This window comes from Anthonomus grandis, chromosome 2, assembly GCF_022605725.1.
Source record: "Anthonomus grandis grandis chromosome 2, icAntGran1.3, whole genome shotgun sequence".
In the NCBI taxonomy this organism is placed as follows: domain Eukaryota; kingdom Metazoa; phylum Arthropoda; class Insecta; order Coleoptera; family Curculionidae; genus Anthonomus; species Anthonomus grandis.
The window spans coordinates 34,653,794-34,669,314 of NC_065547.1; the positions used below are offsets into that span (position 1 = coordinate 34,653,794).

General features: G+C 32.8%; 1 protein-coding gene across 5 annotated transcripts in view; it reads left to right on the plus strand.

Moving 5' to 3' along the window:
- The window catches only part of LOC126733493 (tudor domain-containing protein 1), a 60,967-nt gene that overhangs the window by 20,587 nt on the left and 24,859 nt on the right, over positions 1-15,521 (plus strand). For 4 of the 5 annotated variants that reach the window (XM_050436804.1, XM_050436800.1, XM_050436803.1 and 1 more), the window contains 4 exons: positions 1,547-1,935; positions 8,791-9,004; positions 9,111-9,125; positions 9,277-9,420. In XM_050436804.1, the coding sequence (XP_050292761.1) occupies positions 1,547-1,935; positions 8,791-9,004; positions 9,111-9,125; positions 9,277-9,420 (762 nt within the window). The remainder of the gene's footprint in view (positions 1-1,546; positions 1,936-8,790; positions 9,005-9,110; positions 9,126-9,276; positions 9,421-15,521) is intronic. The other variant, XM_050436801.1, reaches the window with a different exon arrangement.

Below are 15,521 nucleotides of genomic sequence, written 5' to 3' on the forward strand. Positions count from 1 at the left end.
GATCTTGTGCAATTTGGAAAAAATATGCAGGTGCATTCTAGAGAAACGTGGTTTATTGTCCAATAGTTGAAAACCTATATCTTGTAGTAAATAGATGTTACTAGTTAGCCGAGGTGGAAGTAAGTACGGACCAATTAAAAAGTCGGCAATAATACCAACCCACATGTTAATCTCAAATTCTCATGCTGCATGAGGATTTTCAGCATACCATATGTGGCTGTTGCGACTATTAAAGTAACCATTCTTGGTGAAACCAGTCCTCATCGATGAGTGGATTGATCAAATCAAAATCCGGTTGAACTGCGATACGCTACAAAACCAATACACAAAAATCTACTTACAGCTGGTAGTCTAATGAACCCAGTGCCTGGACTTTTTGAAGGTGGCATTGGCTACTCGTGAGACACCCTCCACTCTATTTGGTGGGCAGCTTCATGATGGTAGTTCATGCAGTCCGTGGATTTCCTGTACCTCCTAATGGTTTAAAAAGTTTTTATGCGTTTTCCGTAATCGACGATGGTCTGCAGAAACTGTTTTTTGAGAAGGATGTCGGCGATTAGCGAAGCGCTCAGCGTGGAGCTACTCAGCTTCCCTGCTACTTCAACACATTCATAAATATAAACTTTCTAGTCTGATGATGGCAAGACCACTTGCCTAAATGCATCACTTTTGAAATTAGGATTAGCACTTTAAATTAACGAAAATAATATGTTTAATATTTATATGCAGAATATTTTCTATCAAAGTTCGATATTATCCTTATGAAAAAAATTCTTTAATATAATTTCTTGATAAATTTCAGAATTGAAGCCATCTTTCGAAATGTCTGATGGAATCTTAGGGGCTATTCTTAGCGTAAAGATATTAGTGGCATTAAAAAAATTTGATCCTCATTCGGAGATGTAAAATTACGAGGGTGGCTATTTATATTTCTGACCTTGGTAGCAGTGAATGTTGCTGCGCTGTTTACAGTCACTTGACAAATTATATTAAAAAATATAGAATTTGCTCGTAAATATTTTCCAGTAATTATTTCTAAGACCTTTTCAACTTTTAAGAGGGATCTTAGGGCCATGTTAGCTGACTGTCGTTTTTATTCGTCGACAGAGTTCTTTAACTGTAGATTTATTGACTAAATTAAGTTAAATTTGTTTCCTTTCATATCTTTGTAATTTTATACTATTTTTATTAGCATTGTAGTTTTTTATTGACAAATCCTATACTTATGATGTCGATGGAAATAAATGATTTGATTTGATATCATTTAAAACCTAAAAAATTCATTTAAATTTCTTAAAGCGTTTTTAATTCAGAGAGAAAAGAACGTTTTTTTTGAAAACATTTTAACACTTGTATTTTGGAAACGAGGCACTGCCGACCATCGATGTCCTATCTCAACCTACTTTTTTATGGTTCCTCTATATACTGTATCATTTTTGACCACTTGGAAGGGGACACCCTGTATAAAGTATGTAGGTGGAGAAAGAAAAAAAAATTATGAGTATTATATTTTTTTTTCTTAATGTATTTATTGATAATTTATTAGGAGAATCAAAACTTGCCACCGAGAAAGCCCAGATCTGGCGACAATGTCCCCATACAAACAAATCATGGGCAACAAGCAGCAGAACCTACTCAAGAATCCGATGAAAAATGGGATGACGAATCGATTGAACCGCAAAATTCGCAAATTGCCAAAAATGACTCCCGGAAGCCTCGTTTAAACATTAAAAAAGTTGAACTGGACTCCGGAACCACCCAAAAATTGAAAGTTTCATTCATTAATAAAAAAGCAATTTTCTGCGGAAATACTTTGGATAGTTTGGATCTGATTCAGGAGATTTTCGTGCATGTGAATACGATTGATAACGGTTTGCCAGAGATGAGCGAGCCTAAGCGGGATATGCTTTGTTGCGCCTTTTTCGAAGATTGCTGGTAAGTTTTATTTTTTTTATTACGTTGATTCATGAGAAATCTCTATGGAGGTAAAATATAGAGAGATGGACATCCGCAAAAGAGTTAAGCATTATAAAAAAAACTTAAAACTTATGATTTCCCATCATCTTTGCAGGATCCGGAAAGATTAAATAATTTTTTTCTGAACCCAAACAACACGAGCACATCTGCATCTACGGATAAAATTACATACTATAAGTCTAAGTACTAATACAACCAAATTTTCATTTTCTCTTATAGATAAAACTACAATCATTGATTTAGTAAATAAAATCAAGACAAATGCAGTATGGGAGATATTAAAATGCAGTAGAGGATAAGATAAATCTTGTATGGAAATGTATTTTTTCCATACAAGATTTAAGATTATGCTTGCCCTATTGTATTGATCCCCTGATCAATATTGTTACATTCTTAAGGAGTATTTGCCAGATATCTGGAAAGAAACCATTATCAAGCTATATTAAGTAAAAAACAGTGACCCAAAAGAAGAAACAGATCCTTGTCCAATAAGTATTCTGCCAGTGTTATCAAAAATAATAGAGTGATTTTTATATAACCAAATAACTTTATCACCAATTAATTCCCGATTATCAGTCTGATTTCAGGAAAAAAATTTAACAGCACTACATGACTTCAAAATGTCCGACGATATTAGACTTAACGAAGAAAAAAAGGATCTAACCTGTTTTACTTTGACTTTGCCACTACTGATCACAACGTTTTAGTTTCCAAATTACATTATATTGGCTTTTCGAGTAATACAATGAAATTATTTCAAAGTTACCTTTCTGATCCATTTTGTTGTATAGTTATTAAAAATGAAAACAGTATTCTAAAATCAAAGTTTAACAAAATAGAAAAAGGCGTTCCTCAAGGTTCAATTATATTGCCATTACTTTTTTCAATTTAGGTTGCTGACATGAAGAAATAACTAAAACACTCTCAAATTCTTCAGTATGCATATGACTTTCAACTGTATTTATCATTAAACTGTAATAATATTCGGCAGGCAGAATTAAATATAAATACTGATTTAAATATTTCTCTATATGCACAATACAATTTAAAAATTAATCCCTCTAAATCTCAAGTAATGATCTATCATTCAAATCCTTAGACTAAAGAGCATGTCAAAAACAATTTAAATATTAAAATTGGAAATGTTTTTATACCAATTACAGATGAGGTAAACAATTTAGGAATGTTTATGGACTGCCAACTGAGATTTGAAAGTCATATCAATAATAAATTTAAATTGGCATATTATAGGTAAAAAAATATTTCACACTTAAAAAAATATCTTTCTTCAAAAACTAAATATTTACTTTGCGAATCCCTTGTAATCTGTCTCTTTGATTATGGAGATGTTGTTTATACTAACTTAATTTCTGGTGTATTTTGTAGAAAAATTCAAAAGTTACAGAACTGGTACATGCATTTGCTTTGAGGTTTGCTTACTCTATATCTTATAGACATATGTCAAAATATGTCAAATTTATGTCTATTCAAAATATGTCTTAATATGTCAAATAGGCGGAAATATCACATTTATCTTTTTATGTTTAAGGTTATCAAAACCCGAAAACCACCTTACATTTTAAAAAATTTCATTCCATTTGCTCATAATTACAATACTAGGAACACGCATCTATTTAAAATTCCTGGTCATCGAACAGCAAATTTTCAGAAGTCTTTTTTAAATAATTCCACAATGTTATGGAATCATCTCTCAAGAAATACCAAAAAATATGTCAAAAAAGAATTATGCAAAATATGTAAAAGAATTTTTGATCACAATGAAACGCAAAAGTTTTTAAAACGAAAAGATGCGTTTTCTGAGATGCTATAATATTCAGGGTATTTAAAATTCGACCCTTAACATATGGATCTCGGAATCTATAAGAGATGGTTAAATTAGGGCAAAGTTGAGAATTCTTGATCTTAACAATATGCGTTTAAAAAAATTAAAAATTCCGAGTGGTTCCGAAAATATTCGAAAAGATACGAAATTTTGAAAAATCGATTTTATGTTGAGGGTCGAATCTGAAACACCTTGTATACATATACTTAAGAACCTCTCCCCGATAGCGATATCAGATATCGCAGATCAGTCCTCCCTTATCTGGCGGGGTACCACCGGTTCAATTTCGACAGTTTGTGCACGTTTCATTTCATGTGACTTTTCATTTTGTTTCTTTTTCTTTCTAAATTCAATTTTTTACTAGATATCTTTTAAGCATTTCTTTCTGTTAAGTTTCTAAGTTTATTAACTTTAAATATTAGTAGTAGTAGGGTTGTATCACTCCCGGCATACTTAATGACAGGTGTCAACAGTTTTAAAAATCTCGATACTATCCTTTTTGTCTAAAGAAAACTATGTTATTCATTTGCAATTAGTCTTTAGTTAGAATTGTTTTTCTTTTTATGAGCAAATAAAGTAATTTGAATTTGAAAATAGCAAATCTTTATTTTGCCAATTGAAAATTATTTTAAAATATACAATGATAACCTTACAAACACCGTTTAGAGTACCTGCATACTAAACGCAACAGATAATATAAATACTACTATAAATAACGTAATATAAGTATATACAAGTTGCCTAAATGTTACAAGAATCTTGACCGGCACGAATATACGTGGAAAAAATTTTGCAGGTTATGCAATGTACTAGATCTAGGTTAGATTGTTTATGTAAAATATTCAATGGGGTTTACCGGTAATTTTTAAATTCAAAAATACTTTATTAATCCAAAAATGTATACATTTTTATAGACAAAACGTGGAGTATAGCAACTTACACAGTAAAAAATAATATTCAACAAGTACGTAGCTAAAATGTTTAAATATATTAGAGCAATTAAATCCTAAATTTAAAATATAAACAAAGATACAATGTCCAAACAAACAAATTTCAGAGACAAGACAGAGGGTCAAAAGGAGACAAATTCTTTGTCAGACCGTTCGGATATGCTACAATGAACCATCTCAATGTCTGAAGTCGCATTATTTTGACCCGCCCTATATGTGGCCGGCGGATTGGCCTCCTTTTTCCGGACACTCTGTATAAAAATATAACTAATAGGTAATTATAAAATATGTCCAAGAAGAAAAAAATATATGTAAGAGGCATATTAACTAAATAGGTTTACGATATTATTTGACAATAATTTAAGTGACGAGAAGTCATATTAAAGAGATCGACATCCAGACTCAAATGGACCAAGTTAAACCAAGAGCATGCTCTAGTATAAAGGCTCTTTCTTTGCTAAATTTGTTCTATGTGTTTGTAAGTAAAAAATGTTTTGTTTTCTAGTATTAATGTAAGGCACAGCAAAGTGTAAAGCTGCTAGCAATTCCGGGCAGTTAATACGACCATTACGCAATTTGAACAGAAAAAGCAAACTTGCACAAATGGTTTCCTGATGAAGGGAAAGCATATTGAATCTGCTGTATAACGTGCTGATCGTATCCTTGTTCCGAATAAATTCCATCAGTTTTAAAAGCGATACTGAAACATATCGCTTTTAAAACTGATGGAATTTAATTTGGTTGATTGATTTTAATTTTAACTGATGGATAAAATTTACGTTGAATAAATTCAATTCTAACAATGTGAACAGTATAGTTTAGATACCAGAGTGGACCCGCGTAAAGTAATCGCGATTTTATTAGGGAATTAAATAAGATGATTCTACGAGCAAGAAATCCATGGTCTATCTTCAAAAGCTTTGGCGAAGTCCGTGTAAATTACGTCTAGTTGACATTTATTATTTATAGCCTCATATGCAGTCTGAAGGAATGGTGTTAGGTTAGTTACTGTAGATCTGGATTGAAAGAAACCATGCTGAATTGGTAAAATTAAATCGTTTACTTGGTGAAAGAGACTATCATATAGGCAAATTTCAAAGACCTTAGAGAAGTTTGATAGTATGAAAATCGGACGATAGTTTTCCACACCATTTTTTTCTCCCGATTTAAAGATGGGATAAATTTTGGAAAATTTCCAATCTTTAGGAAAGGTGCTTGTACAAAGAGATAAGTTAAAGATAGTACAGAGAGGCTTCACAAATGCAGAGGCACAATCACGCAACAGATAGGATGGCACACCATCAAAACCAGAAGTTTCTTTGTTTTTAAGTTTTTTAAGAGCATTTAGCACATCTGCATGATTCAGTTTTGAAACTGTTATATTTTGAGAAGACATCATCATTAAATAAACTAGGGGAGGGTAGAGATTGATTTACCAAAAAAGTCGACAAATGCAAATGCTTTGAAGATTAAAATCTACTGCCTGAAAAATTACCACTATCTTCGGACATATTAAATTTAAATAAGTAAAATGTAAGCTGTGTGGCATTCCTGGATTAATTTCTATTCAATAATAGCATATTGGTTAAAATTATTGATTCAGCAATTTCGCCTCTAGCAAAGTTTACTGAATAAAATACAAGTTGCTTCACTCGGCGAAAAACCTTTTATATTTCGATCTCAAAGGCAGGCCGCCGAGCTCCTCGCCGACGGGGAACTAGCAAAAAATGTAAAGGGGAATTTTGGTAAAAAATAGCTATTATTTTACGAGTTTCGTCTAATTCGAACTGTAGGGGAAGACGGAGCACGATTTTATAATAACTTTATTATCGGGCATAAAATTATTATTTAATGTACCTACTTGGGAAAAATAGGTAAATACTATAAATTATTTGTTTTTATAGCCACCAAACTAAATGAATTTTACATTATCAAAGTTTACGTAATTCAAGAACTAAATGGTTACATTTTTTTTGGTAATAATTAGGTACTTAGGTATCTTATCAAAGGTTGTTTTGGTACGACTGGTTTCATTAGGATTTATTTTTAAATCAAAGTCAAAAGTTTGTGTGAAAAAATGCATATATTACTGTTACTAAACGTAACAACTAAAGATATACATAACTACTAAGTAATGACATGTTTGAATTTTGAATGATTGATTACTACACTTTTTGACGTTTTTGTTATTTTGTCAGACTAATAATAGCATTACCAAAGACATTATAAGTAATAAACGTAATGTTTCATTCATAACCAGCCCAAAAATGTGGAATTTTATTGTTTTAAAATTAGTAGTGAGAGAGAAAAGGATGGAGAAAGTGTTGTTAGTACCCCTTGGCAAAAATGCATATTTTCAATTAATTTTTGTTTGGTTTGTTGCCAGTGGGGTACGGCTTATGCACTAGTGCAAATAATATTATAATAATCGACAAATTTGTAATTTTCATTTTCCCTCCCTTACAAATCGGGTTAGGATTATGTACTGTACAAATAATTTTTTATATCTATACGTATTGTTTTCGTCGCTCTTGTGCAATTTTAAATAGAGGCGAAAAATGTCATTACATAATTAATTAACCTTAATATTTTTCATGTGACGACGCTGGTAGTAAAAATACAAAAGTGTTTTGCTGTTTAAATGTAAACAAATAAACTTACCGATGAAACGTTAAATTTGGATTTTAATGCTCTACTCTCTTTACTACACAAGAATCGTGCACCATGCATGATCGTTTATTTTGGCATTAATTTTCTCCAAAAAGTACGAACACAACAAAAAATACGCCCTTAGACTCAATAATTTAAAGCGTTTATTTGTTTTAATTCCTTGGCAACATCGCTTGGGTTTCATTCATTCATAATTTTTGACAGAACTTGAAAAATAGTAAAACGTGCGTAATACTGTAGCGCAACGTTGCCGAAGTGACGAAATTTTTTAATGCTCCAAGATATTTTTATTTTGACTGCTGCTTTTATTAATATTTGCTTTAACTATGCTTTTAACTTAAGTCGATTTTTCTATGAATTTTATTATTTTCGATTAGTTTTTTTTTCATTATAAGCTTTCAAAATAAGAGCTAAATGTACAAAAGTTCCATAACGCATTTATATAGCAAAATAATATAAGAATAAAATAGGAAGTTGACCAAAATCCAACTTTCATATTTTATTTTATGTGAAAACGAAACTGCGCACGTTATTTTGGTCATAACACACCCTCTCAAGACAGAGAGGTACTATAACCTGGCATGTAATTGGTTACCCTTATTTCTTCGATTCGATTGTAGGAGCATCGCCCGGCAAATGAAGTGAGGGGCGGTGAATAGGTAATTCGTCGCGTGGAGCCGAGTGAAGCAACTTGTATTTTATTCAGTACTACTTTGCCTCTAGTGTAGATGACGTAGTAAACATAGATATATGGCGTTGGGTAAAACAGGATAGTGTCGCGTTTTACCCACCTCCCAGGTATCCCATTTTACCCAACTGCACATGTTTAAAGTTTTTTTCTACATTTTCGCAACAAAAAAATTTATGTAATATTTACTTATCTCTTAAAATACAGCCAAACACCTATAGAATCATAAAAAATCACTCCCTTTTTTAATTTCCGACTTTAATCCAAGAAATTCGTAACTGAATAATAACAAAACAAAATACCCTAAACTTGCTTTTTCAAAATGATGAGTGACAAACTTCCGTTTGTCACTCATCCCAGAAACATAATTAATAAGAATCTCATCTAACTACATTTAAACAAATGTTATTTTTAGCCATTAAGACCGTCATTCGACTGGTACCGCTGCTTGCTTTGAGAAAAGTACCGGTATCCTGTTTTACCCGACTATCCTGTTTTGAGCAACCCTCCCCTATCATTAAATAATCTGCAACATTTGCTCATTTAATTTGAGCTACCTAGAATGCTTTTTCCCTTAAAAATTGACTTCTGAATACATGACAACCCTCGAATATGTTTCATAACGTTACAACACGTTACAACAAATTTTTATTTCCTCTTAGGTACCGAGCGGCAGTTCTCCAAAGTTCCGCCCCCGATCAAACCCTAGTGGAACTGATCGACTACGGAAACCGCGAAAGAATAACGACCCCCGTGCGTGAATTATCCGAAGAAATGAAGGCGATCCCTGGCCAGGCGATCAGATGCACCCTAAATAATCAAGAATGTTTTAATCTTACCTTGGACCAGGTCGTGGAAGTTTACGTTAGGAAACACGTGAGTTTTACAAGTGTGATTTTAGTTTGCCGAGAATTTTAATAATTGTGCTTTTTAATAGTAAACGGTCATTCAAACTTTATTTTTTTCTCTCTCTCTCTTAAAGGTGCTGGACGCGGTGGTGAGTATTGTCCTTGGAAACTCCGGTCTCGACTGCTAGTGTTCATTTTGTTTTGCTAACCCTATTTTTTTTTTCTTTTGTTTACTAATTTTTTGTTATCACAATAATTTACCCGTGTTTTGAGTTAGTTTTAATGCCGATTCACTTGTAGTTTGACGATTTGACGCATCTGGTGGATATCAAACAAGTTTTGAAGGCAGACGCGGACACAGTTGGTGAAGAGAGTAGAAGTGCTTCTGACCCAGAGTCTAAGAGCAAGCCCGTTGTACCGGAAAAGGAAGAAACTTTCACCAAGGTAAGGCGAAAAAGTTGGTTTTTATGTTTGATTTAATAATAATATCGTTTATTGCCAACAAAATGATCTCTAATCACAAAGCAACGTCAAAATTGTGCACCATTATAGTACTGTGTGTGATACAATTTAAAAACATAGAAATATATACCGGGTGACACAGGAAAAAGGGAACACTTAATAAATATTGTACTATTCAAGATAAACAAATGAAATTTGGTATATCGATAGAATTATTATAAGAGCATCTTTTGACATATTTAGTTGTTTTCCGTCACTTCCACTTTAACAATAACACCTCTACAAAACGACAAAGCGCTCCAAAAAATTGTGCTCGTGGCGTCACGCATTTGGGCCATGCACTTCGGGTGAATTCAGCTGTTGACGCTGCCATTGTTCGTCCACGGAAGGCTGCCTGCAACGCTGCCGGACTTTGCAGATTGCCGTGAACGTTAGGATGCTCTATTACTATCTTAAAATAATTAAATCTATATCTTTAACTGTTCTTACTTTACAATCTAGTTAAAAAAAAGAGTGCATCTTTATTTCTCTTTTTATAATTTAAACTTCCATTTTTCAAATTTTATCATTTATCTAATACCTTGCTACTTGCCAATAGGAGTTCTTTCTATATAAATCTGACAACGGCGCATCTACTAGTTGTGCCACCTGATGAAACGAGAGGTTAGGTTGTTTATATTTATGTTCTGTGGTTGCCGGTATTTCTGACGAGATCCGCAGTAAACATTAGCTCATTTTTGTGTTTTTTTCTAAAATCGGAAGTGTTTATTTCCGCGAAACGTGTATGTTATATTTATGTAAAATTCTTCGCGTACTTTTAAATCGCAAAATCGTATTTTCGGACTAGAAAAATCCTCGGAAAAACCGGCTCTCCGGCGCGTCAGATTTATTTGTTTATATCAGACTTTAAGACTTTAGTCTGTGTTTAATTTAATGTTTTTCTCCTAGCTCGGCTTGTAGTTAATACCAGAGTGTAAATATGCCTTAAAAGTGTTGTGTTCCGGGTTGTAACGGAAACTATAACAACGGACCTAAAGTGCATGTCTTCGGTTTTCCTAAGGATAAAATCTAAGGCGAAAATGGGTAAAAGCCATACACAGAGATGACTTTGAGCCCACAAACAACACCAAAGTATGTGAAGCTCATTTTCCTGAAGGTAGTATAATAAAGAGTACTCAAGTTCAAGATTCCAACACAGGTAAAATGTTGACAATAGAATTACTAAAACCACGGCTAGGAGAAGACTGTACACCATCTATTTTTTTAAATTGCTCTAGTTATTTGTCAGAAACTACAGTTTTGAAAAGTTTATTGAAAAATTTTCTTCTTTTAAACTACCGAAAGATTGGTTTACTGCTCACAGTGAGTCTCAAAACAGCAAAAAGCTAACAATTTTTAAAATTGAATACACACCTGGTCCATGCATTAATTGTTTTTAATTTTAATTTAAATGTTGAAACTTTTTTATATAGCGAGCCAGTTTGTGTTTTAACATCAAAATTTAAAACTCCATATACTTCCCATAGTTTAGATGATTTATATGTAATACTTAAAGCAATAGACCTTACTATTATTACCCTGCCTTTGGAGGAAAATGTTACCAATAATGACAGCCCCGACTGTGACTTAAATCCACAATCAGGTCAAACCATCAAATAACATAAATAAAATGAAACGTGTGTTCGATTTTGTGTCAAACATACTAAAAAGTGTTAGAGTGCATGCTTTAGATTTTATTTGTGAACAATTAACAATTTGTGTAAAACTGCAAAGGAAAGGTACAGATATTCAAGTAGTACAATAATTTTGACTTCTATAATCTATACTATTAGTCCTCATGCGTACAAGTATTTAAGAGATTATGGATCCCTAATTTTACCACATATTCAAACTATAATGGGTATTTGTAACAAACACATGACCGATCCCCACATAGATGAAAAAAAAAATGTTTTTAACTTATGCCCGAAATGTGTTTAGTTTACTAAAGGATCATGAGAGATTTGTGACACTACTTTTGGATGAAATTCATATTGACTCTTACATGGACTATAAAAGGCGGTAATATCACTGGAACATCAGTCAATAATAAGTCTCTAGCTTCCTCGGCATTTACTTTTATGATTACAAGTGTGTGTTCCAGCTTTAAGGAAGTAGTTCACATAACTCACATCTCCAAAATTACATCAGACATACTTCATAATTTTATTAAGAAAATTATTGAAAATTTAGAGGAAGATTGGGTACATAGTTTTTTGTCCGTATGTAAGCATTTATAGTGTTATAGCATTGTTTATCCTCATCCCATAGATAATCAGAGACCATTATTTTACCTATTTGACACAGTTCACTTACTTAAATGTGTATTTAATAATTGGCTTAACTCTAAACCAGACCAAAAATTTTATTTTCCTGATTAAGACACTTCGAAGAAAAAATGTGCTTCTTTTTCTGCAATTAAAAAATTACATTAACTGGCGTATGATAAGCTTTTTAAGCTTTTAAAGTCAATACAGTATACTCGCGGTAACGTGAACTTACGATTTTATGAACAACTCATTAATGTGAACACCAATATTTTTCTATGTTAATTCTATAGTGTGAACAAACCCATATTTCGATAATGTGAATTTTAAGAAATCTTTAGTAATCCTGTGTAGACTTATCTAGGCTTGTTAGTGGATATTGGGTTTACTACGCATTTGAAACGTTGTTTGGTCATTTGTTGATGTTTATTAGATAAGAGAGAGTGTCGCATCTTGCGCAGTGGCCTTTTAAAATGGTTAAAATTAATAAGAAGTGTTTAACTCTTTATGAGAAATCAAAAATTTTGGAAGAGCACGAAAATGGTATGAGTGTTACTGCGCTAGCAAAGAAATATCAAATAGTAAAACTATTTGTGCAATTAAAAATATATGCACTTTAAAAAGTGCAGAAAACCCCAAGATGGAAACTTTGCTGTATAAATGGTTTACCAAACAGCGTGAACGAAATTTGCCAGTTACGGGTGATATGCTTAAAGAAAAGGCTCTAGATTTACATAGAAAATTAAAACTCAACGATAAATTTAATGCAAGGGATGGATGGCTTCAAAAATTTAAATGGCGATATGGTATAAAGCTGCTTAAAATTGCAGGTGAAAAGTTGTCCTCGCAGCCAGGGCCGTATCTAGGGGGGGGGTTTGGGGGTTCAAACCCCCCCCGAAAATCTTATAACGTAAAATAAAATTGAAACGACTGGTAACTATAACCCTTTTTTTTATTTACTTTTTAAAGTTTTAAAGGTGTCCAGGCTATAATTAGAGAAAAATATCCAGCAGCAATATATGTGCATTGTAGTGCTCATTCTTTAAATTTAGCTCTTGCCCATTCCTGTAAGGTTCAGAGTATCAGAAATTGTATTGGAACAATAAAATCTATTGCAAATTTTATAAAAGTATCAGCTATGCGCACTGAGATTATTAAATTAAAAAAATAAAATTAAAGAACATGTTCCAAATAGTAAATGGAGTAAGTTAACATCCATGTGTGAAACTCGGTGGGTGGAAAATCATGATGGACTAATTAGGTTTACTGAAGTTTTTAAACTCATTATTGAAACATTAGAAGAACTAAAACAAGTAAGAGGCATCGAAACTTCTTCAAAAGCTTTGCAGTTCCTTCGAGCTATTATGACCAGTGAGTTTATTATCAGTATGTTAACAGCGTCCACTTTATTTGCTTTTACTCTACCGTTATGCAGAATTCTCCAGACTGTAGATTTTGATCTATTTAGCGCTGTTGAGCATGTGAATACTGTTATTAGTCAGGTCAGGAATATGAGACTGAATATAGATCAAGAATTCAAAAATATTTGTAAAAAATCTGAAGCTATTATAAAGTCTATATATGATGAAGAATGCATAAAAATACCTAGAATAGTTTCACGACAGCAGAATCGTTCTAATGCCATGGTAGCTACTGCAGAGGAATATTTTCGAATCACAGTTGCAATTCCTTTTTTTGATCAATTTATAGAAGAACTGATGAAAATCTGCAAGATTTGCAAATCACGAAAAATCACTTTCATTGTTATATTGTCTAGTACCAAATATGTGCGAAGCACACATAGTAAAAATGGAAGACTTGTTACCATATGAGGAATTTTTGGACCTACATACGTTATCTGCAGAACTACAGTTGTGGAAACAAAAATGGATTAAGCTGCCTCAAGCAGAAAGGCCAAAAAATGCTCTTGATGCATTATCAGCATGTAATCCATCTTTGTTTCCCAATATTCATACTCTGTTGCAAATTCTGGCTACGTTACCTGTATCTACAGCCTCATCAGAACAATCATTTTCATCGCTAAGGCGTTTAAAAGACTATTTGCGCAATTCAACTAGTCAGGAGCGGTTAACAGGACTATTGCCCTTTTAAGCGTGCATAGAAATATTATAATTGATACCGCAGAGGTCTTAAATCGTTTTGCGAGGGAAAAGCAAAGAAATATTCAGTTGTTATTATAATTACTATTTTTAAAATTTTAACGTTGTTAAATGTGTTTTTTAGTTTAAACTGGTATCTTCTTTTAGTAAAACCTATTTATAAATTAAAGTTTTTTTTATCCCTAATATCTCAAATGTCACTGGCCTAACCCCCCCCCCCCCCAAAAATTTTGGTCCAGATACGGCCCTGCTCGCAGCCTCACCTTGTAAATCCCTTAATTGAAGGCTTAAGAAAAAAGATGAAGCAGCTTAATCTTAGTGAAGATCAAATTTATAATGCAGATGAGACGGGTTTTTATTGGAAGTTATTGCTAGATAAAACCTATGTTGCAATTTTTGAAAAAACGGCGCCTGGTCTAAAAATACGGGTGCACAAATTCTACAGGATCACACAAACTAACGCCTTTAGTACTAGGAAAAGCAAAATCACCCAGATGTTTTAAAGGATTTGATAATCCAGTCATCTATAAAAGCACTAAAAAGGATGACGCAGGAAATTTTTAAAAATTGGTTTTTTAAGGAGACGTAGTCCTGCTCATTTGCCGCTTTATAGACTCTAATCCGCTCTTGTGATTGGCCACTTTTAGCATCTTAGAAAAGTACTTAAAAAAAAAACCTCACCTTAGAATGAGTCAATTGGTCAAAGTGTTTCTTATTCGATTCCGCACAGATTCACTATTTTGTTTTGTGATATTCGATCTGGTTATCTTAAAATTTAATAAGTACTTTTCTAAGATGGTTAAAGTGACCAATCACGAGAGCGGATTAGACGTCGGAAAAACGGAAAATTAGCAGGACTACGTCCCCTTAAGCATTTTGTTCCAGAGGTAAGTGAAAGTTTTGTTTGCTTTTAAATTTTTTTAAGACTAAATTGGGTTTTTAGGTTAAATCATTTTTACAAAGCAAAAACCTTCCTTTAAAAGCCATTCTCCTGTTAGACAATGACCCTTCGCATCCACCGGCAGAAGAATTAAAACCTTTTGATGGACACATTTTTGTTGTCTACATGCCCCCAAATGTTACACCATTAATTCAACCATTTGACCAAAATGTTTTGCGAATAACCAAACTATTTTACAGAAAAGGCCTATGAAGTTCAAATGTATCTAAGGGTCAATGAGTAGCTGAAGCCCTAAAAGTTATAACTTTACGAGATGCTATTATGCAATTGCATATGGCCTGGCAAAAAATAGAGCCTTCAGTAATTTCGAAATGTTGGAATAATATTTTGGAAAAAAATTTGGAGGAGGATGACCTACTTGTAGCTCGACTAAAAGAGATGTGGGAAAATGATGTTAGAGCAGCTGCAGTTAATGAAACCATTACATTGCTTCAAACAATTGAACAGGTATTATTTAGTGCTAGTTACTTCTTTTAATTTTCGATTTATGGAAATTAAAAGAAAGTCTGTAATAGTTTTAGAATTTCATTGAGATATGATTGTTTTTAGATTGATTATAATCCCAAAGACATTGAGGAATAGAATACAGACGCAGTGGAGAAAAATCTCGATAGCAATGATTCAGAAGATAGTGACTGCGAGATATTAACTTTTGAAGAAAAAAAAGTTACGCATTTGGAGGCTCTTCCAGCCTTG